Here is a 24,209-nt window from a genome sequence, read left to right as displayed (position 1 = left end):
AAGGCTTTAAATTCTTGAGTACAGTTTAGAAACCTAGAGATAGTAAATCCAATGAGCAGAAATCAGATTTGGTACCACAACTTTTGTTTTATTATATTCATTTGTACATACATAGCTTTCTTAAAAAAATAGCATAACAGATTATTTTCCTTACAAATGTTTCCTTTTGACATTCACTTTCCTAGCTGCATGTGAGAAAATATATTACTACATATAAAGATCAATAAGAAAACAGACCACAATATATTACCACTGTTATACAAAGTAGTCTTCCTGTCTTACAAAAACAATGCAAAACTAACAATACAAATACATGAAGCTTAAAAATATGAAGGATTACATCTTAATACAGGAGTGCTTCGTCTTTGGTTAAGTACATAGGACCTTAGACATCTCTGATTTGTGTTTGTACATAAAGTCATACAGGTAAAAAGATATGTGAGCATTACGTTGACGTTGTGGCAAAGACAGGACCTCATCCTTGTCTTGTTTTTAATGTTTGAATATATTTCTCAATAATATACAATATAATAAGGAATATTATTTGCACCATAGGTTAGATAATTTACCCATAATAGAACTACAGGACTATTTGCAGCGATATTATTATTGTATATAGCGCTTGACAGAAGAATCCATGGTTATACAATACACTGGGGAGGGCAGTTGTGTGGCACACCCTTGTTCCTTGGTTGTCCTTGGTTACTGCAAGCGTTTCTAGGGCACAATTCATAAGAACGTACATGTGAACTAAACATAACAATACCCCATAATCTCTGGGACTTGCCATATCTGTGCCCTAGCCCCTAGCCTCCACGCATTACCATATCTGTGCCCTAGCCCCTAGCCTCCACTGTATTACCATATCTGTGCCCTAAGCCCTAGCCTCCACTGTATTACCATATCTGTGCCCTAAGCCCTAGCCTCCACTGTATTACCATATCTGTGCCCTAACCCCAAGCCTCCACACATTACCATATCTGTGCCCTAAGCCCTAGCCTCCACTGTATTACCATATCTGTGCCCTAACCCCAAGCCTCCACACATTACCATATCTGTGCCCTAGCCCCTAGCCTCCACTGTATTACCATATCTGTGCCCTAGCCCCTAGCCTCCACACATTACCATATCTGTGCCCTAAGCCCTAGCCTCCACTGTATTACCATATCTGTGCCCTAGCCCCTAGCCTCCACTGTATTACCATATCTGTGCCCTAGCCCCTAGCCTCCACATACATTACCATATCTGTGCCCTAAGCCCTAGCCTCCACTGTATTACCATATCTGTGCCCTAGCCCCTAGCCTCCACACATTACCATATCTGTGCCCTAAGCCCTAGCCTCCACTGTATTACCATATCTGTGCCCTAGCCCCTAGCCTCCACACATTACCATATCTGTGCCCTAAGCCCTAGCCTCCACTGTATTACCATATCTGTGCCCTAGCCTCCACACATTACCATATCTGTGCCCTAGCCCCAGCCTCCACTGCATTACCATATCTGTGCCCTAGCCCCTAGCCTCCACCACATTACCATATCTGTGCCCTAACCCCTAGCCTCCACACACATTACCATATCTGTACCCATACCTCTAGCCTCCACATACATTACCATATCTGTACACTAGCCCCTAGCCTCCACACACATTACCATATCTGTACCCATACCTCTAGCCTCCACATACATTACCATATCTGTGCCCTAGCCCCTAGCCTCCACATACATTACCATATCTGTGCCCTAGCCCCTAGCCTCCACCACATTACCATATCTGTGCCCTAGCCTCCACATACATTACCATATCTGTACCCTAACCTCTAGCCTCCACCTACATTACCATATCTGTGCCCTAGTCCCTAGCCTCCACTACATTACCATATCTGTGCCCTAGTCCCTTGCCTCCACCACATTACCATATCTGTGCCCTAGCCTCCACATACATTACCATATCTGTACCCTAACCTCTAGCCTCCACCACATTACCATATCTGTGCCCTAGCCCCTAGCCTCCACATACATTACCATATCTGTGCCCTAGCACCTAGCCTCCACTACATTACCATATCTGTGCCCTAGCCCCTAGCCTCCACACATTACCATATCTGTGCCCTAGCCCCTAGACTCCACCACATTACCATATATGTGCCCTAGCCTCCACCACATTACCATATCGGTGCCCTAGCCTCCACCGCATTACCATATCTGTGCCCTAGCCTCCTCTGCATTACCATATCTGTGCCCTAGCCCCTAGCCTCCACATACATTACCATATCTGTGCCCTAGCCTCCACCACATTACCATATCTGTGCCCTAGCCTCCACCACATTACCATATCTGTGCCCTAGCCCCAGCCTCCACATACATTACCATATCTGTGCCCTAGCCCCTTGCCTCCACATACATTACCATATCTGTGCCCTAGCCCCTAGCCTCCACATACATTACCATATCTGTGCCCTAGCCCCTAGCTTCCACCACATTACCATATCTGTGCCCTAGCCTCCACATACATTACCATATCTGTGCCCTAAGCCCTAGCCTCCACTGTATTACCATATCTGTGCCCTAGCCCCTAGCCTCCACACATTACCATATCTGTGCCCTAGCCCCTAGCCTCCACATACATTACCATATCTGTGCCCTAGCCCCTAGCCTCCACATACATTGATACCCTAACCACATACACTCTGTCGCTTGCACATTACAAATAGGCGTTTCTCACTTTTACTTTCTACTGTAGCATAACATACCCTGCTGTAGCCTAATGTAGTCTACTGTAATCTACTGCAGTTTACTGTAGTCTACTGTAATCTACTGTAGCCTAACATACCCTGCTGTAGCCTAATGTAGTCAGTCTACTGTAGCCTAATGTAGCCTACTGTAATCTACTGTAGCCTAATGTAGTCAGTCTACTGTAGCCTAATGTAGTCTACTGTAATCTACTGTAGCCTATTGTAGTCTACTGTAATCTACTGTAGCCTAATGTAGTCTACTGTAGCCTAACATACCCTGTTGTAGCCTAATGTAGTCTACTGTAATCTACTGTAGCCTAATGAAGTCTAATGTAGTCTACTGTAGTCTACTGTAGCCTAACATACCCTGCTGTAACCTAATGTAGTCTACTGTAGCCTAATGTAGTCAGTCCAGAGTAGCCTACTGTAGTCTTATTTAGCCTACTGTAGTCCACTGTAGCCTAATGTAGTCAGTCTACTGTAATCTACTGTAGTCTAATGTAGCCTTCTGTAGCCTAATGTAGTCCATCTACTGTAGCCTACTGTAGTCTACTGTAGCCTACTGTAATCTACTGTAGCCTAATGTAGTCAGTCTACTGTAGCCTACTGTATCCTACTGTAGGACTAAATCATCTTCTACATTTTGTTTGACTTACACTTATGATTGTCAAAGGGAGAGTGACAGGGTTGAGGCAAGATCTTTGGTAGGCTAGGCTACTTATTGATACCTTAGATTACTGACTAACAAGTGACAACAAAGCTTTAGGTAACTTGAAGGCAACTATAAAGGGCGGCATTATAGACATTAGAATATAAACAACGATTACATTTTTATTATAATTCGAAATGGCAGTCATGTTTAAAATGTTGACCCTTTGGGGTCAAAACTCAGTCTTTGAGAAGATGCCACCACCACTGGTGCTTTGTGGGTCTGTAAAGCATTTCTGTAGCCTCCTGACTCTCTTTAGGATTTGTGACAGTGTTGCTGCGGTGACAGGTCCTTGGCTTGGTCCTTTTCTGTCTCTCTACCTGCGCTGCGGCCCTAACATCACCTTGTTGATGAAGTTGACGATGGCTGAGGCAGGCTGCTCCGGGTCGAGCTCTGCAAACAGATGACACACGTTCTCTGCCATGCTGCCTGGCTTCTTGGCTACAAACCCAAACACCCTATTGAACAGGAGGAGGAGGAGAGAGAGAGGGGAAAGGAAAGAGATAGAAGGGGGAGAAATACACACGTACTCAGACAAAGTGATGCCCATTCTTACTGGTTTGATATGACGACTGAGACCTCTGTGATCAACTCTTGAGAAGGAAACAGGGTGAGACTAAAGTATGGGCCAGGTAATTACAGTTACGGAAGTAGAAGGTACAACCTGGAGGGATAATATTAGCCTTGTTCAACCATCCTGATCTCACAAGCTTCCATTCTGTTTCGCCCTCTCAGATTCAGTGAAGTGAAACGAAATGAAAACCAGCGTTCAGGATGGTGGATCAGGTTAGCATAATATCTCCTAAGCTAAAATACAATATTTTTTTAAATCATCAAACCCCACAAATTTCATAAATTGGCATTAAACAGAAACTGTGAGCATAGATATTTGTGAACATGAATTTGAGACTGTGAGCATGATCAACAGATATTTACCGGGATGACGGCCAAGGCACAGAAGCAATAAGATGCCATGCAGGTAATCAAACATTGTCAACACACATTAAGTGCAGACAGATCATGCACCAGAACCAACATTTTCAGACACGTAGAGCACTTACTTAGAAGTTGTGCTGTCTGAGTTAGTCCACCTGAAGCAAAGAGACAGACAGAGCTCTCAAACAAGCACAGAGGCATAGGTACAGCTGCAGTCACAGCCAAGGCCTGCAATACCCAGTTATACACATACCACACACACACACACACACACACACACACACACACACACACACACACACACACACACACACACACACACACACACACACACACACACACACACACACACACACACACACACACACACACACACACACACACACACACACACACACACACACACACACACACACACACACACACACACACACATCCATGCACAGGTTTACAGCAAGATGAATGAAATATGGTGATGATTGAAATTCCTGTATTCTCTTATTTAAATGGATGGTTTAGATACACTGTGTGGTCAGAATGTTTACATTACATTGAGGATATAGTACTGATGTAATACTGTGTGGTCAGAATGTTTCCATTACATTGAGGATATAGTACTGATGTAATACTGTGTGGTCAGAATGTTTCCATTACATTGAGGATATAGTACTGATGTAATACTGTGTGGTCAGAATGTTTCCATTACATTGAGGATATAATACTGATGTAATACTGTGTGGTCAGAATGTTTCCATTACATTGAGGATATAATACTGATGTAATACTGTGTGGTCAGAATGTTTCCATTACATTGAGGATATAATACTGATGTAATACTGTGTGGTCAGAATGTTTCCATTACATTGAGGATATAGTACTGATGTGATACTGCCTGGCACTGGTTTCAATAACATCTCAGTCTTCAGTGGGATCTACAGCCTATCTGTCATATCTGGGTTGACCATGGTTGTGATTAGGTTGTGTTCTGTGCTGGCTGGCTCCAGTGCCCACCTCCTGTCCTGGGGGTCGATGCTGCTGAACGTCACACTGTTGACTGGGTAGTGTCTCCTGAAGAACACCCTACAGACAGACAGACAGACAGACAGACAGACAGACAGACAGACAGACAGACAGACAGACAGACAGACAGACAGACAGACAGACAGACAGACAGACAGACAGACAGACAGACAGACAGACAGACAGACAGACAGACAGACAGACAGACAGACAGACAGTGTGACCATTGATATCCCAATCATATTCACTAATCTACCACAATACATCCATGCAAATCTTTCTTCCAATTTTCTTTACTTATTGCTAATGATATACTGAACATGGGTGATGGGCCTCAGACATTTAGGCCATATGAACTGGTCAGTGGTCATGTTACCTGCGCTGGCTGTCGGTCAGTGTGATGCCCTGTGAGGACACTTTGAAGTGGACCACTGTGGCCGCTGGCCGGGGGTTCTGTGCCAGGGTGGCTCCGGTTGCCCTGGAGATGGCCTGGGGTCCGGTCAGTGACTCAGTCTCCACAGAGTTCAGGTAAAGCACATTACAGGCTGGAGAAGAGAGGGGGTGGGGCGGGACAGTTACCACTCAGACAAACAGGGATGTAACTATGGGGATCACTTTAGAGCACTGTGGTGATCATAGATGTCACACACAACAGGGTCTCTCACCAGCAACAGCAGGAATGCAGCCATTTGTGATTGAACATTATGATAACTGATTCATGGAACTCACCTGCACCCTGTTTGAGCAGGTCTGAAGCTGTGCTCATGTTACTGGCAGTCGACTGCAGCTCCTGCATTTCTCCAATGGGATCTACAACACGGAGATGTAAACAAGAGGTAAAGGCATCTGGGTCAGTATATACTCTGTCTCCATCTGGAGGGCATGGCTGGAAATGTTCCCACCAGGCCAGAAGTCAGTCATTATTTGCATTTTCAGCACAAATTGTCTCGTGATTTGATTGTGAGAGGATACTTAGCATCAATGGCTATACAACTGCTTATTTTACTTAGGTGTGGACTGGTTCTTCAGTAGGCTAACTCATTACAGTCCATAATGGGTTGTTGGGATGTTGAGTTTCAGTAGGCTAACTCATTACAGTCCATAATGGGTTGTTGGGATGTTGAGTTTCAGTAGGCTAACTCATTACAGTCCATAATGGGTTGTTGGGATGTTGAATTTCAGTAGGCTAACTCATTACAGTCCATAATGGGTTGTTGGGATGTTGAGTTTCAGTAGGCTAACTCATTACAGCCCATAATGGGTTGTTGGGATGTTGAGTTTCAGTAGGCTAACTCATTACAGTCCATAATGGGATGTTGGGATGTTGAGTTTCAGTAGGCTAACTCATTACAGCCCATAATGGGTTGTTGGTTTGTTGAGTTTCAGTAGGCTAACTCATTACAGTCCATAATGGGTTGTTGGTTCGTTGAGTTTCAGTAGGATAACTCATTACAGTCCATAATGGGTTGTTGGGATGTTGAGTTTCAGTAGGATAACTCATTACAGTCCATAATGGGTTGTTGGGATGTTGAGTTTCAGTAGGCTAACTCATTACAGTCCATAATGGGTTGTTGGGATGTTGAGTTTCAGTAGGCTAACTCATTACAGCCCATAATGGGTTGTTGGGATGTTGAGTTTCAGTAGGCTAACTCATTACAGTCCATAATGGGATGTTGGGATGTTGAGTTTCAGTAGGCTAACTCATTACAGCCCATAATGGGATGTTGGGATGTTGAGTTTCAGTAGGCTAACTCATTACAGTCCATAATGGGTTGTTGGTTCGTTGAGTTTCAGTAGGATAACTCATTACAGTCCATAATGGGTTGTTGGGATGTTGAGTTTCAGTAGGATAACTCATTACAGTCCATAATGGGTTGTTGGGATGTTAAGTTTCAGTAGGCTAACTCATTACAGTCCATAATGGGTTGTTGGGATGTTGAGTTTCAGTAGGCTAACTCATTACAGTCCATAATGGGTTGTTGGGATGTTGAGTTTCAGTAGGCTAACTCATTACAGTCCATAATGGGTTGTTGGGATGTTGAGTTTCAGTAGGCTAACTCATTACAGTCCATAATGGGTTGTTGGGATGTTGCTGCTGACCTTTCTCTGGGATCCGTAGGGAACAGGGCAGAGAGATGGGAGTGATGGAGTGCTGGTATACTAACGCAGACAAACTCCCTGTGGAACACACACACACACACACACACACACACACACACACACACACACACACACACACACACACACACACACACACACACACACACACACACACACACACACACACACACACACACACACTAAATTCTCCATTGGGCAGAGCAACTATAGAACATATCACTTGAAATGACTGAAACTAACAATGTAGCCCAAAACTGAGAGCATTCGATTCTTTATGAACAGCTCACCAAAATGGGGCTCATTCTGACACCCTTTGATATTCACTCCACGGGGGCCCGTCTCAATCAGGAAGTGTCGCACCAGCTGCTCCAATGGATCGACCACTGTGTGTGTGTGTTACGGGGAGAACATTACTAGCTAGCAGAAATTGAAGTGCTCTGTGTCGAATAAATCTAGGTGGTTGAGATATAGGCAAGGGGCAGTCGTTGAGTCAGACCTTTGCTGCTGTGGTTGTTGAGGTTAGCGGGCGGGGTGGCCACTTTCAGCGCCAGGCCATAGGCTCCTTGGAAGGAGTTGCTGTCCCGGATAAGAAAGGCCCCTGGTTCTCTCTCCTTCAGTGCAGCTATGGCTACAGGAATAGAGAAAATACACATTAAAAAATGTTCATGCATATTGCATAACAGTCTGCTTCCTTTATGAAAAGTAAAACAGTAACTGAAGTTACCTTGGTCCCTGGAGATGCCAGGCTTGTACCAGAAACGTGAGTTGTCCTGGACAAACGTAACACTGACTCTGCCTGCCATCTCACTCTCCAGAGATAGCACTCCCTCTCCTTGGCCTGCAGGGGGCGCCATCTCCCCCACCGTTGGAGAGAAGGTGACATGGTGCTGTGAGGGGGTTGGCCTCAGGGTCCTCACCCCGCAATTAGGTGACCCTAGCTGGGCAGACTGACCCCGTTTCTCTGGGAGTGGGCGCTGGGGGATGGTGACAGCAATGTAGCTCGAATATGGCACATGTGGGACAGATTGGGGATAGCAGCCGGTGGCAGAGGTGGGGAATGTGGGGGTGGTGTGTACCTCAGGGGCTGGAGAGTGCCCGCTGGTGCTGCCCTCCATGCCAGGGTAGTGCTGCAGGGGTCCCGGTGGCTCAGTGACCAGCATCAACCTCCGGCCCAGGGTGGCAAAGCCGGGCACCGGAGGCTCTGAGGAGGGGGACCCCTCCAGACTGCTGATGGGAGGCTGGGGGGAGGAAGGGGGTGAAGTGGGGGTGGAACTGGATTTAGGGACCTCTGTGGTCAGTTTCCTGAGTGGACATGCTCCAGGTACAGGGTTGGGGGACTGGAACTGGGGCTGGGCAACAGGAGGCAGTATAGCAGTCTCTGTAGGAAGGGTGGTCTTTGGACCAGTTAGGCTAGCTTTCTCAGTGGGTGTCTGAGTGGGTGTAGCAGGGTGGCAGTGGTTGCTGGGCTGGCTGGTTGTAGTTGAGGGTGAAGATGTAGCACTGTGGTTCTGGGGCTGGTGAGGTGAATATGTAGCACTGGGGTTCTGGGGCTGGTGGGGTGAAGATCTAGCACTGTGGTTCTGGGGCTGGTGAGGTGAATATGTAGCACTGTGGTTCTGGGGCTGGTGGGGTGAAGATCTAGCACTGTGGTTCTGGGGCTGGTGAGGTGAATATGTAGCACTGTGGTTCTGGGGCTGGTGGGGTGAAGGTGTAGCACTGTGGTTCTGGGGCTGGTGGGGTGAAGGTGTAGCACTGTGGTTCTGGGGCTGGTAGGGTGAAGGTGTAGTACTGTGGTTCTGGGGCTGGTAGGGTGAAGATCTAGCACTGTGGTTCTGGGGCTGGTGGGGTGAAGATGTAGCACTGTGGTTCTGGGGCTGGTGGGGTGAAGATGTAGCACTGTGGTTCTGGGGCTGGTGGGGTGAAGATGTAGCACTGTGGTTCTGGGGCTGGTGGGGTGAAGATGTAGTACTGTGGTTCTGGGGCTGGTGAGGTGAAGATGTAGCACTGTGGTTCTGGGGCTGGTGGGGTGAAGATGTAGCACTGTGGTTCTGGGGCTGGTGGGGTGAAGATGTAGCACTGTGGTTCTGGGGCTGGTGGGGTGAAGGTGTAGCACTGTGGTTCTGGGGCTGGTGGGGTGAAGATGTAGCACTGTGGTTCTGGGGCTGGTGGGGTGAAGATGTAGCACTGTGGTTCTGGGGCTGGTAGGGTGAAGATGTAGCACTGTGGTTCTGGGGCGAAGGTGTAGCACTGTGGTTCTGGGGCTGGTGGGGTGAGGGTGGTTGTGTTGCTGTCAGTGTGGTCCAGTGGCTGGTGGGTTGGGTGGGGGAAGGTGTGGGTGTCAAGGATGTAGACTGTAAAGGGTCAGGGATGTGTTGCTGGTTGACCTGTGACCCCTGAGCAGCAGCACTGCCGGGCCTATCCTGAGACTGGACAGACTCACAGTCACTGTTGACTATGTCAGTCGATCCAACTTCACACTCTTGCACACCTAGACTGAGGCTGAAACAAACAGAAAGTCATATTAAAGAGGTATGCAATATATTCTTACATGTAATGTTGGAATGTTTTATTTCTGATATGTGACTTTTGCAGATGTTAAAAAGAAGACCACAGAATAGGCACCTTTGTTGTGTGCACAGAGGGCTGCTGGTGAGAACAGGGGTGGGCGGCCTAGAGAGGTCAGAAGGCGTGGAACACGGGACATCTCTTGAAGGATGCATCCTCTTGAAGGAACCCTGGGAGATGTGGTCCCGCCAACTCACATTCTCACTCATCCCCCTTCCATCTTATGGAAGACAGCGAACAGAGAGAATTACTTTATGTGACAGAACTGACAGTTGAATAATGATTTCCTACATTGGTTTAAATGTATTTCTTGAAATCATCTTATAAGTTGTCGCTAATAAATAAACCAGTGGGGGTTGTCTCACCTGTCTGGCTCTCGGATGGGTACTGCTGAGGGTGGGCTTCGGGGTGGTGGTCTGCTGGCCCTCTGGTGTGGCTGCAGGGGCCTGACAGGGTGGAGGGAGGGGGCAGAGGGGAGGTGGACTCAGACTGGTAGCCTGAGGCATAACCCCTGCTCTCAGATGGGGAGGGCTGGTAGGGGGAGCAGTGGCAGACCTGGTGCGGAGTCTGGTAGCCACTGCTGCTGCTGTTGCTGTACTTCAGGTCCAGGTGGGTGTGGCCGTGGGAGCGAGATGCCTCCGGGTACGCAGGGTGGCCAGACAGCAGGGGGTCAAAGGTGAAGGCAGGTAGCTCGTGGTCCTGAAGCCTGTAGGCCCTCCGGTGCCAATAGTCGGCCTTTCTCTCCCTCTCCCATTGGAGCTCTGCCTCCCTGTCTCTCTCCCAGTGCAGTGACATCTCCCTGCCTCTTCTTAGTCCTGCTCCCTCCCTCTCCCAGTGCATCTCTGCCCCTCTAGGCAGCTCAGACTCCCTTACTCTCCTTAGCCCTGCTTCCCGATGCTGCAGTTCTGCCTCTCTGTCCCAGTGGAAGCTCTCTCCTCGCTCCAGCCGCAGGCCGTGGAAGGCTGAATCCTCCCTCCTGATGAGGCAGTCCCGGCAGGGGCAGCTAGGGGGCGGCAGGCCATCCAGCAGCAGCATATCTTGGTAGGACCCGGAGGACTTGGGGTGGTGAGGGTGATGGTGGGTGTGTGAGGGAGGGTGGTGGTATGGACCATAGTCATCACTTCTACAGAGCAGGCGCCCGGGATGAAGGGTGAGGGGGTGAGAGGTCAGGTCCTGGGATGGATAGGGGCACAGAGAGGGGTGACGAGAGGGTCCCTCACGGTGCAGGTAGTGTGGAGGGCCCTGCTGGCGGTTCCATACCAGGTCAGGGGGAGGCAGGGCCTGATGGGGGTGAGGGTGTGGGCTGTAGTGCTGACACAGGTCCATGTGTGAGGGGACGGTGGCAGGGTTAGTCAAGGGCGGTGACCCAGGGTGGCCGTTGGTGCCCGGCGCTCTGTCCCGGCAGTAGCCGCTGGACATGAGGTGGAGTCGGTCACAGCCGGGCTCGGCACAGCGCTGGGAGTGGTAGCCCACCCGGCAAGAACAGGAGCGGTCCAGCCTCAGGGTGCCTGTATGCTCAGACGGCGAGGACGAGTCCCCATCGTCCAGGATGGCAGTCTCCCTCTCTCTGTCCAGGCCGTCCCCCTCCCCATCAATGCCCCCCAGCAGTCGGTCCAGGTCCTCTCTCTCCTGCCGGGTGGGTGGCGGGAGCCCTCGGGACTCCTCAGACCAGTGGCCGGAGTGAGTGAGAGAGTCAGAGCTGGGAGAGAGCAGCTGGCTCTGACTGGGCCTCTCCTCGCTGGTGCTTGCTGGACTGCCATTGGTGGAGGTCAGGGAGCCAGAGCCTGAGGCTGAGAGAGGCTTCTTTATCTGGGCATACAGACTTCCATCCACTGGACCCCTGGTGTGGGCTATGTCTGAGAGGGGGAGAGAGAGCAGAGATTTAACATAGCTTCAGAGTACAGTATCATCAGCACAGTATTAACTGCGGGCTGAATGTATTATTGAAAGTGTCTCCCTGGTCCTCTGTACTGCTCTGTACTGTACCATCGAGGCTGTCTTGATAGCGCTGGTTGAAGTTCTCATAGGAGTCCCAGCGCACCACTGGATCAGCTGTGTTGTAGTCCACTGTGACAGCAGGGTCATTTCTCTGGTACTCACGCCCTGAGGAGAGAGTTCATGTTATTAGACACGTGATCAAGCACATCAATACAAACTTGTTATTGTGTTCCCTGGCACTGTTACACTGTAAATGCATAGTTCAAACAAACCTTTCATTTTCTCTGGTCCAGAGGAGAAGACAAACTCCACAGTGGCATCCGAGGGAAATCGTTCATCTGAGAAAATACATTTCACTGTTTTCCTTTAAGTTCTGTCAGTAATTATCCGATTGGGATCATTACTGCCACATAATCCCCTGGTGCTTTTTCAGTACAGGGCACAACTTTTGAGCTGGGAGTAATTTAACATTTCACAGAACGTAATCACATTAGCGGAATTAGGAAATGATCGTGTTCAATATACAATGAGGCAATGGACCACCACACATACTGTGTTGTTGAGGGATTGATTAATTTTGACACATCTGCTGCATACAGGCATTTCTACTGAGCACTTCCCTTAACCACCATGGTGAATAAACAAGCTTTATTGTTCCACAGCAACCTAACAAAACAGATACCTCAGGCCCTGAACAGAGAGACCCTTTCCTCTCCCTGCCCCCTGCCCCCTCCCCAGAACCCCACTAGTTCCTACCAGTACAGGCCTCATCCAGCTCCCCCTTGCCGAACCATAGCTGGGCCCCGTGGATGGTGCAGGTGTGGAACTGCAGTCTGAACACTGTGTCCCTCTCTGCACCCTGGGCCCGTCTGTGGTAACACTTCACCTGCAGGGAGAGACAGAGAGGTAGAGAGGGAACAGAACAACAGATGAGTGAGAAGAAGGAGAGGAGAATCATACTTGATGGACTGCCAGTGGCAAGGCGGTGACTTCACTTGAGAAAAAAAGTGGACTAGTCCAATGGCCAGACAGATGGTCTCACTCACCATGATGTCTCCCTTCAGCAGCAGCGCAGGCTCAATGGTCACACACAGTCTTCTGCCCACAGAACCCTGCAAGTCACTGTGGACAGACAACACACAACATATGAATACAAATAGACACACACAAGGACAAGTAGGGCTAAAGTCACATCTTGTCCCAGTTAGAGATTTGTCTTTTCTGTCAGTGGTGTTGGTTGATAATACTGTAGGACATGAAGTGATGCAGACTCACTATATCCCTGAGGTGTAGACCAGCTGCATGGACTGGTAAAGCTTCAGGAAGGGGAAGTAACCTGGGCAACGATAAAGAGAGGCGGTGTTCAGTGTTACACAGTGGAATGTGCTGACTGTCTCTGTCCCTATCCGTCAAACAATTCAAGATAAACAGCCCAGTGTGTAGGTGGAGGGTGAATTTGACCATCTGAAAACACTGCTATCATTCACAGGGCCATATCTCAGAGCCATCTGCACAGACACACACACACACCTGGCACATGCACGCACACACACGCACACGCACACACACACACACACACACACACACGCACACACACACACACACACACACACACACACACACACACACACACACACACACCACGGTTTCTACTGTAAAGACAGACTGAGATAGACTCAGCACCCGAGTGTAGTGGTCTAATCTGAGGATGGGAGGAGCCAACTGTCAGTCAGGGGAAACAAGTGTGTGGTGCCCCTCGCACGGCCTCACCTCCTTTGCCCTGGAAGTTAGGAAGCGTGGGGATGAGGACCTGGTGGAGGAATAGCGGACTGCTGTTCATCTTGATCGCCCCAGAGAGGAGCCCCCCAAAGTAGTAGATATACCTGAGAGAGATAGAGAGATAGAGAGGGAGGGATGGAGGGAGGGCAGCGTGAGAGAGAGAGCGAGAGAGAGAGAGGGGGAAGAGGGAGAGAGAGAGGGGGAGGGAGGGGTGGGTGATTAGTAAGCATACATCACAAAAGACAACATCAAATCAAATAAAACAACACTGAATGTAGGTGAAAAGGATGCATGAAGTAATATATACACTGAGTATACCAAACAGGAACACCTCCCCTTTTGCCCTCAGAACTGCCTCAATTCGTTGGGCATGGACTCTACAAGGTGTCAAAAGAATTCCACAGGGATGTTGGCCCATGCTTGACTCCCAATGCTTGCAACAGATGTGTCAAGTTGGCTGGAAGTCCTTTGGGTGGTGGACCATTCTTGATACCCACAGGAAACTGTTGAGCATGAAAAATCCAGCAGCGTTGAGGTTGTTGACATAAACTGGTATGCCAGGCACCTACTACCATACCCCGTTAAAAGGCACTTAAATCTTCTGTCTTGCCCATTCACCCTCTGAATGGCACAAATACACAATCCATGTCTCAATTGTCTCAAGGTTTAGAAATCCTTCTTTAACCTGTCTCCTCCTCTTCATTTACACTGATTGAAGTGGATTTAGCAAGTCACATCAACAACGGATCACAGCTTTCAGCTGGATTCACCTGGTCCGTCTATGTCATGGAAAGAGCACGTGTTTTTAATTTTTGTATACTCAGTGTCTACCTGAGAGAGAGGGATGGGAAGGAAGAGGGAAAGAGCGAGAGAGACATACAGACATTTACAGCACTTGTTGGTTAGTGATATAGACAACATGTAGATAGATGGTGCTTACCTGTTTTGGGACGGTTGGAGGGAGGAAGATACCTTATCCTCGCAGAACTTCCTCATGGCCAGGGTGCTGAGGGCCTGGTCTGCCCTGCTTAAACACAAAAAAACTGAATTAAAGCGACACACCGCACAACAAGAATACACACTTCACGCAGAGAATTCTATAACGTTTACATAATTTTCCCATTATGGACTTAAGACCAGGCTCTCTAAGAGCCAGGAAGGAGTACATGAATGCAGCTGGCTTGAGCCAAAGAACAAGCCAGTTTCCACTACTACAGCCCTAAACCATGCTCAGTGTGGAAACTGTGGCTTTGGATGCAGGACAGGACACTCACCCTGCAGAGATCTTGCTGTAGTGCATGTAGGCTGCAATAATCACTCCTGTTTTGCCCTTGTTGCCCTGAAGGAGAAAGATCAGTGCCAAAAGAACATGAAGTCCCAACGGTTTTTAGCCCCGGGCTTGAGGAATTAACTGATTATTATTGTTTTAAAGACATGAACGTCACTACCCCTACAAGATCTCATAGCAATTTCAACATTTCACAGTGAAAAGATACAACGATTACATATTGCACTGATCAAAGAGCCTCTGTGAGTGAAATACGTGAGTCCTCTATGTGAAGCCAGCAGTCCCTAAAAGCCCCTAAAACAACAAAACAACCCTTTAAAACCTAGTCAGAAGCAGGCCTGAACCCTGACCTTGCAGTGCAGGACCACCACATGCTGGGGGTCGGAGGTCAGCCACGTCTCCATGGCCTTACACATGGCACAGATCTTGTCCAGGGGAGGGGCATGGAAGTCAGGCCAGCCGAAGTCAAGGACCTGGACCACATGGGAAAATAGTGAGGAAAAGTACATTAATATACTTAGCCTCAGAAACTGATACAGTATTGATACAGAAAATAAAAAATTCTACCTTTGGATTCATGCGGGTGATGTCATGGTGACGTTCAGAGAGGTTAAAGAGCTGAAAGGAAAATGGATATTCAAATGAATGATGTGTGTACAACCAACCCAGCAAGCAGAGGCGTCATGCCCGTAGGGGGCACAGGGGCACATGCCCCCTCAGAATATATATATATATTTTTTTAATTGTATATATATAAAATAATCATATTTTTGGTTTATTTTGTTGTTGTTGTTTCTCTGTAGTACTACTAGCAACCTAGCCATTGTATTAAGTTGTCTTTAGCTAACCCAGCTAGGTTCTGAATCTCCCAACCTCATCTCCCAATTAGCTACCAAGAATCCATTTAAGGCTATCAATCAAGTTAGAGTAGCTAGCTTGTCTAACTATCTTAGCTGGCATGTCTGCCGGCAAGGTTGGTATACTTTAGAAAAGCAAGCAATTACTAAACGTACTGAATAAGACTAACATTCAATGTTTTATCCAGATTTTAGCAGGGATGCAGAGAAGCATATTTCGTTTTTTTAAAAAATAACCAAGAGGATACAGACAGCTCCAGAGAGATGCTTAGATAGATGTTTCTTCGGCATACAATTAAACATTATGATTATGGCTTTAGATTGCAGGAAAAGGTTGTTTCAATTGTTTGAAAAATTCTCAAACTTTCGAAAAGGGGGTCCCTAGCCCGCCGCCGGACCACCCCGAAGCCATCCTCATGTACTTTGTGCCCTCAGATTTTTGTGTGGTGCATGACGCCCCTGCCAGCAAGTAACACATATAAAACCCCATATGAAAGCATCACTGAGTGTATGGCTACTTTCCAATATCCATACCAGCATACCACTTAGAATGCATGCCCAATGCATTTCTTCATCTTTAGTGCTATGCTGGTAGTGTGGATATTGGAAGCAAGCCCATGTCTACATCAGTGGCAGGAAGTACTGTACTCACCAGGAACTTGTCCTGGTGCTTGGACCTGAGCATGGCGGTCACCTCCTTGAGGTTGAGACGGTAGCGCTGCTCGTCCAGCAGAGGGGGGAAGAACACGGAGATGATCCCCTCGGTGATGTAGGTCAGGTCAAAGTCATAATGACGCTCCATGACTCTCTCCATCACACGGTCCACACTGATACTCCTAATCAGGGAGATTGCTGGGATTTATGCTGTGGTCTATAGATTTATGTTCTGTTACTGCTTTGAGCTCTAAAACAACCCTGAAAATGTACATTTTCAGCCTCCCTTATATTAATTAACCCAGCGTTCACCAAACTAGGGGTAGCGACTGATTTGAAGAGAGAGAGAAACTCTGAAAAAGATGTAATGCACCACAGAAAGACCAGGAGGTAGTGCAGTTGGAGAATGAGATGAGGTGGAGAATGAGATGAATGAGATGAGATGGAGAATGAGATGAGGTGGAGAATGAGATGAATGAGATGAGGTGGAGAATGAGATGAATAAGATGAGGTGGAGAATGAGATGAATGAGATGAGGTGGAGAATGAGATGAGGTGGAGAATGGCAGGAGGTGGAGAATGAGATGAGGAGGAGAATGAGATGAATGAGATGAGGTGGAGAATGAGATGAGGTGGAGAATGAGATGAATGAGATGAGGTGGAGAATGAGATGAGGTGGAGAATGAGATGAATGAGATGAGGTGGAGAATGAGATGAGGTGGAGAATGAGATGAATGAGATGAGGTGGAAAATGAGATGAGATGGAGAATGGCAGGAGGTGGAGAATGAGATGAGGTGGAGAATGACAGGAGGTGGAGAATGGCAGGAGGTGGAGAATGAGATGTGGAGAATGAGATGAGGTGGATAATGAGATGAATGAGATGAGGTGGAGAATGAGATGAGGTGGAGAATGAGATGAATGAGATGAGGTGGAGAATGAGATGAAGTGGAGAATGGCAGGAGGTGGAGAATGAGATGAGGTGGAGAATGACAGGAGGTGGAGAATGGCAGGAGGTGGAGAATGGCAGGAGGTGGAGAATGAGATGTGGAGAATGAGATGAGGTGGAGAATGGCAGGAGGTGGAGAATGAGATGTGGAGAATGAGATGAGGTGGAGAATGACAGGAGGTGGAGAATGGCAGGAGGTGGAGAATGAGATGTGGAGAATGAGATGAGGTGGAGAATGGCAGGAGGTGGAGAATGGCAGGAGGTGGAGAATGAGATGTGGAGAATGAGATGAGGTGGAAAATGGCAGGAGGTGGAGAATGAGATGAGGTGGAGAATGACAGGAAGTGGAGAATGGCAGGAGGTGGAGAATGAGTTGAGGTGGAGAATGACAGGAGGTGGAGAATGACAGGATGTGGAGAATGAGTTGAGGTGGAGAATGACAGGAGGTGGAGAATGTGATGAGGTGGAGAATGAGATGAGGTGGAGAATGAGATAAGGTGGAGAATGACAGGAGGTGGAGAAGGAGATGTGGAGACTGACAGGAGGTAGAGAATGAGAAGAAGTAGAGAATGAGAGGAGGTGGAGAATGAGAGGAGGTAGAGAATGAGAGGGATAAAAGGAGGAGTGAGAACATAGAAACAGAGAGAGAGAGAGCGAGAGCGGGGAGAATAAAGAGGAGTAGGAGTACATCCTCCTCATCATAATGCTCCAGAACATCCTCCTCCTCCTCTTCCTCCTCCTCATCCTCCTCCTCATCATAATGCTACAGTACATCATCTCCCTCCTCTTCCTCCTCCTCATCATAATGCTCCAGTACATCCTCCTCATCATCATAATGCTCCAGTACATCCTCCTCCTCATCATAATACTCCAGTACATCCTCCTCCTCATCATAATGCTCCAGTACATCCTCCTCCTCATCATAATGCTACAGTACATCCTCCTCCTCATCATAATGCTACAGTACATCATCATCTCCCTCCTCTTCCTCCTCCTCCTCCTCATCATAATGCTCCAGTACATCCTCCTCCTCATCATAATGCTCCAGTACATCATCATCTCCCTCCTCTTCCTCCTCCTCATCATAATGCTCCAGTACATCCTCCTCCTCATCATAATGCTACAGTACATCATCATCTCCCTCCTCTTCCTCCTGCTCATCATAATGCTCCAGTACATCCTCCTCCTCATCATAATGCTACAGTACATCATCATCTCCCTCCTCTTCCTCCTCCTCCTCCTCATCATAATGCTCCAGTACATCCTCCTCCTCATCATAATGCTCCAGAACATCCTCCTCCTCATCATAATGCTACAGTACATCATCATCTCCCTCCTCTTCCTCCTCCTCATCCTCCTCCTCATCATAATGCTCCAGTACATCCTCCTCCTCATTATAATGCTCCAGAACATCCTCCTCCTCATCATAATGCTACAGTACATCATCATCTCCCTCCTCTTCCTCCTCCTCCTCCTCATCATAATGCTCCAGTACATCCTCCTCCTCATCATAATGCTCCAGTACATCCTCCTCCTCCTCATCATAATGCTCCAGTACATCCTCCTCCTCATCATAATACTCCAGTACATCCCCCTCCTCCTCCTCTTCCCCCTCCTCATCATAATGCTCCAGTACATCCTCCTCCTCATCCTCCCCCTCCTCCTCCCTCCCCCTCCTCCTCCTCCTCTTCCCCCTCCTCATCATAATGCTCCAGTACATCCCCCTCCTCATCATAATGCTCCAGTACATCCTCCTCCTCCTCATCCTCCCCCTCCCTCCCCCTCCTCCTTCTCTTCCCCCTCCTCATCATAATGCTCCAGTGCATCCTCCTCCTCATCATCCTCCCCATGCTCCTCCCTCCTCATCCTCATCATAATGCTCCATTAAATCCTCCTCATCCTCCCCCTCCTCCTCATCTTCGAGGAAATTATGAATTGAAATAGGGTATGATAGAGAGCTGAGTTACCTGGACAGGGTGTTCCTCTGTTTGTTGTAAGTCAAAGACCTTGTGGAGCCCTGAAGACAGAGAGAAATTAAATGACCACCATTTCTGACACCGATAAGAGAAACAGCATCAGCATTCATTTGTGGAGAGGAAGAAAGAACACTCTTACCAGGTGTTGGATGTGTCGGGATGGAGCAGTTCCTTTGCGCTGCTGTAGGCAACAAGAACCGACATACGGTAATGCAACAAGAACCGACATACGGTAATGCAACAAGGAGAGACATACGGTAATGCAACAAGGAGAGACATACGGCAATGCAACAAGAACCGACATACGGTAATGCAACAAGGAGAGACATACGGCAATGCAACAAGAACCGACATACGGTAATGCAACAAGGAGAGACATATGGTAATGCAACAAGGAGAGACATACGGCAATGCAACAAGGAGAGACATACGGTAATGCAACAAGGAGAGACATACGGCAATGCAACAAGGAGAGACATATGGCAATGCAACAAGGAGAGACATACGGCAATGCAACAAGGAGAGACATATGGCAATGCAACAAGGAGAGACATATGGTAATGCAACAAGGAGAGACATATGGTAATGCAACAAGGAGAGACATACGGTAATGCAACAAGGAGAGACATATGGCAATGCAACAAGGAGAGACATATGGCAATGCAACAAGGAGAGACATATGGCAATGCAACAAGGAGAGACATACGGCAATGCAACAAGGAGAGACATATGGCAATGCAACAAGGAGAGACATATGGTAATGCAACAAGGAGAGACATACGGCAATGCAACAAGGAGAGACATACGGCAATGCAACAAGGAGAGACATACGGCAATGCAACAAGGAGAGACATATCGTAATGCAACAAGGAGAGACATACGGTAATGCAACAAGGAGAGACATACGGCAATGCAACAAGGAGAGACATACGGTAATGCAACAAGGAGAGACATACGGTAATGCAACAAGGAGAGACATATGGTAATGCAACAAGGAGAGACATATGGTAATGCAACAAGGAGAGACATACGGTAATGCAACAAGGAGAGACATATGGTAATGCAACAAGGAGAGACATACGGTAATGCAACAAGGAGAGACATATGGTAATGCAACAAGGAGAGACATATGGCAATGCAACAAGGAGAGACATACGGCAATGCAACAAGGAGAGACATACGGCAATGCAACAAGGAGAGACATACGGCAATGCAACAAGGAGAGACATATGGTAATGCAACAAGAACCGACATACGGTAATGCAACAAGGAGAGACATACGGTAATGCAACAAGGAGAGACATACGGCAATGCAACAAGAACCGACATACGGTAATGCAACAAGGAGAGACATACGGCAATGCAACAAGAACCGACATACGGTAATGCAACAAGGAGAGACATACGGCAATGCAACAAGGAGAGACATACAGCAATGCAACAAGGAGAGACATACGGTAATGCAACAAGGAGAGACATACGGCAATGCAACAAGGAGAGACATACGGCAATGCAACAAGGAGAGACATACGGCAATGCAACAAGGAGAGACATATGGCAATGCAACAAGGAGAGACATATGGTAATGCAACAAGGAGAGACATATGGTAATGCAACAAGGAGAGACATACGGTAATGCAACAAGGAGAGACATATGGTAATGCAACAAGGAGAGACATATGGCAGTGCAACAAGGAGAGACATATGGTAATGCAACAAGGAGAGACATACGGCAATGCAACAAGGAGAGACATATGGTAATGCAACAAGGAGAGACATACGGCAATGCAACAAGGAGAGACATATGGTAATGCAACAAGGAGAGACATACGGTAATGCAACAAGAACCGACATACGGTAATGCAACAAGGAGAGACATACGGTAATGCAACAAGGAGAGACATACGGCAATGCAACAAGAACCGACATACGGTAATGCAACAAGGAGAGACATACGGCAATGCAACAAGAACCGACATACGGTAATGCAACAAGGAGAGACATATGGTAATGCAACAAGGAGAGACATACGGCAATGCAACAAGGAGAGACATACGGTAATGCAACAAGGAGAGACATACGGCAATGCAACAAGGAGAGACATATGGCAATGCAACAAGGAGAGACATACGGCAATGCAACAAGGAGAGACATATGGCAATGCAACAAGGAGAGACATATGGTAATGCAACAAGGAGAGACATATGGTAATGCAACAAGGAGAGACATACGGTAATGCAACAAGGAGAGACATATGGCAATGCAACAAGGAGAGACATATGGCAATGCAACAAGGAGAGACATATGGCAATGCAACAAGGAGAGACATACGGCAATGCAACAAGGAGAGACATATGGCAATGCAACAAGGAGAGACATATGGTAATGCAACAAGGAGAGACATACGGCAATGCAACAAGGAGAGACATACGGCAATGCAACAAGGAGAGACATACGGCAATGCAACAAGGAGAGACATACGGTAATGCAACAAGGAGAGACATACGGCAATGCAACAAGGAGAGACATACGGCAATGCAACAAGGAGAGACATACGGTAATGCAACAAGGAGAGACATACGGTAATGCAACAAGGAGAGACATACGGTAATGCAACAAGGAGAGACATACGGTAATGCAACAAGGAGAGACATACGGTAATGCAACAAGGAGAGACATATGGTAATGCAACAAGGAGAGACATACGGTAATGCAACAAGGAGAGACATATGGTAATGCAACAAGGAGAGACATATGGCAATGCAACAAGGAGAGACATACGGCAATGCAACAAGGAGAGACATACGGCAATGCAACAAGGAGAGACATACGGCAATGCAACAAGGAGAGACATATGGTAATGCAACAAGAACCGACATACGGTAATGCAACAAGGAGAGACATACGGTAATGCAACAAGGAGAGACATACGGCAATGCAACAAGAACCGACATACGGTAATGCAACAAGGAGAGACATACGGCAATGCAACAAGAACCGACATACGGTAATGCAACAAGGAGAGACATACGGCAATGCAACAAGGAGAGACATACAGCAATGCAACAAGGAGAGACATACGGTAATGCAACAAGGAGAGACATACGGCAATGCAACAAGGAGAGACATACGGCAATGCAACAAGGAGAGACATACGGCAATGCAACAAGGAGAGACATATGGCAATGCAACAAGGAGAGACATATGGTAATGCAACAAGGAGAGACATATGGTAATGCAACAAGGAGAGACATACGGTAATGCAACAAGGAGAGACATATGGTAATGCAACAAGGAGAGACATATGGCAATGCAACAAGGAGAGACATATGGTAATGCAACAAGGAGAGACATACGGCAATGCAACAAGGAGAGACATATGGTAATGCAACAAGGAGAGACATACGGCAATGCAACAAGGAGAGACATACGGCAATGCAACAAGGAGAGACATATGGCAATGCAACAAGGAGAGACATATGGCAATGCAACAAGGAGAGACATACGGCAATGCAACAAGGAGAGACATACGGCAATGCAACAAGGAGAGACATACGGCAATGCAACAAGGAGAGACATACGGCAATGCAACAAGGAGAGACATACGGCAATGCAACAAGGAGAGACATATGGTAATGCAACAAGGAGAGACATACGGCAATGCAACAAGGAGAGACATACGGCAATGCAACAAGGAGAGACATACGGCAATGCAACAAGGAGAGACATATGGTAATGCAACAAGGAGAGACATATGGTAATGCAACAAGGAGAGACATACGGTAATGCAACAAGGAGAGACATATGGTAATGCAACAAGGAGAGACATACGGCAATGCAACAAGGAGAGACATACGGCAATGCAACAAGGAGAGACATACGGTAATGCAACAAGGAGAGACATACGGTAATGCAACAAGGAGAGACATATCGTAATGCAACAAGGAGAGACATATCGTAATGCAACAAGGAGAGACATATCGTAATGCAACAAGGAGAGACATACGGTAATGCAACAAGGAGAGACATATCGTAATGCAACAAGGAGAGACATATCGTAATGCAACAAGGAGAGACATATCGTAATGCAACAAGGAGAGACATATCGTAATGCAACAAACAGGCTTCTTTCCTGATGGCCCACCTATACAACTTCCTGTTACAATCTACTTCTAGAAAACCCTCTCCTCATAGAACAAACCAAGCCCACTCTACAAGCCAAAGAAAAGAGAAGCTTCTGCCATTTTCCAACAGCACTGCAGATTTAGGGATGGTTACAGCTGGTTTATTTCAAACATAAAATGAAGGAATGAAGTGGACTATAAAAGAGAGAGAGAGCAAGAGAGACAGAGAGAGAGAGAAAGAGAGAGTGAGAGAGGGAGTGAGTGAGAGAGAGCAAGAGACAGAGAGAGAGAAAGAGAGAGCGAGAGAGGGAGGGAGGGAGTGAGTGAGTGAGTGAGTGAGTGAGTGAGTGAGTGAGTGAGTGAGTGAGTGAGTGAGTGAGTGAGTGAGTGAGTGAGTGAGTGAGTGAGTGAGTGAGTGAGTGAGTGAGTGAGTGAGTGTGAGTGAGTGAGTGAGTGAGTGAGAGAGAGAGAACGAGTGGTCAACTTACCAGATCAGACGGGAGAGCTGGGATGCAAGCTGTGGTCACCTGAAACATAACAACAGACCATTTTTCCAACGAGAAA

At 47.4% G+C, this 24,209-nt stretch overlaps 1 protein-coding gene across 4 annotated transcripts in view; it reads right to left on the bottom strand.

Moving 5' to 3' along the window:
• Positions 1–67: 67 nt before the first annotated feature.
• Positions 68–24,209, bottom strand: part of LOC106572749 (tensin-2) — a 108,825-nt gene continuing 84,683 nt past the window's right edge. For 2 of the 4 annotated variants that reach the window (XM_014147195.2, XM_014147196.2), the window contains exons 4-28: positions 24,134–24,172; positions 19,661–19,702; positions 19,513–19,562; positions 16,598–16,781; positions 15,656–15,706; positions 15,439–15,561; positions 15,075–15,139; positions 14,741–14,824; positions 13,792–13,904; positions 13,297–13,357; positions 13,068–13,143; positions 12,778–12,907; positions 12,294–12,359; positions 12,070–12,186; positions 10,449–11,939; positions 10,141–10,303; positions 8,243–10,017; positions 8,015–8,146; positions 7,806–7,901; positions 7,498–7,575; positions 6,127–6,207; positions 5,774–5,942; positions 5,389–5,457; positions 4,503–4,532; positions 68–3,899 (exon numbers count right to left, since the gene is read on the bottom strand). In XM_014147195.2, the coding sequence (XP_014002670.1) occupies positions 3,758–3,899; positions 4,503–4,532; positions 5,389–5,457; positions 5,774–5,942; positions 6,127–6,207; positions 7,498–7,575; positions 7,806–7,901; positions 8,015–8,146; positions 8,243–10,017; positions 10,141–10,303; positions 10,449–11,939; positions 12,070–12,186; positions 12,294–12,359; positions 12,778–12,907; positions 13,068–13,143; positions 13,297–13,357; positions 13,792–13,904; positions 14,741–14,824; positions 15,075–15,139; positions 15,439–15,561; positions 15,656–15,706; positions 16,598–16,781; positions 19,513–19,562; positions 19,661–19,702; positions 24,134–24,172 (5,427 nt within the window). In that variant the 3' untranslated portion in view covers positions 68–3,757. The remainder of the gene's footprint in view (positions 3,900–4,502; positions 4,533–5,388; positions 5,458–5,773; positions 5,943–6,126; positions 6,208–7,497; positions 7,576–7,805; positions 7,902–8,014; positions 8,147–8,242; positions 10,018–10,140; positions 10,304–10,448; positions 11,940–12,069; positions 12,187–12,293; positions 12,360–12,777; positions 12,908–13,067; positions 13,144–13,296; positions 13,358–13,791; positions 13,905–14,740; positions 14,825–15,074; positions 15,140–15,438; positions 15,562–15,655; positions 15,707–16,597; positions 16,782–19,512; positions 19,563–19,660; positions 19,703–24,133; positions 24,173–24,209) is intronic. The other 2 variants (XR_006759315.1, XM_045696402.1) reach the window with 2 other exon arrangements.

The sequence above is a fragment of the Salmo salar genome, chromosome ssa15 (genome assembly GCF_905237065.1).
Source record: "Salmo salar chromosome ssa15, Ssal_v3.1, whole genome shotgun sequence".
Taxonomy (NCBI): Eukaryota; Metazoa; Chordata; class Actinopteri; order Salmoniformes; family Salmonidae; genus Salmo; species Salmo salar.
Note: the sequence above shows the minus strand (reverse complement) of the source record. Positions and strands in the feature narration are given on the sequence as shown.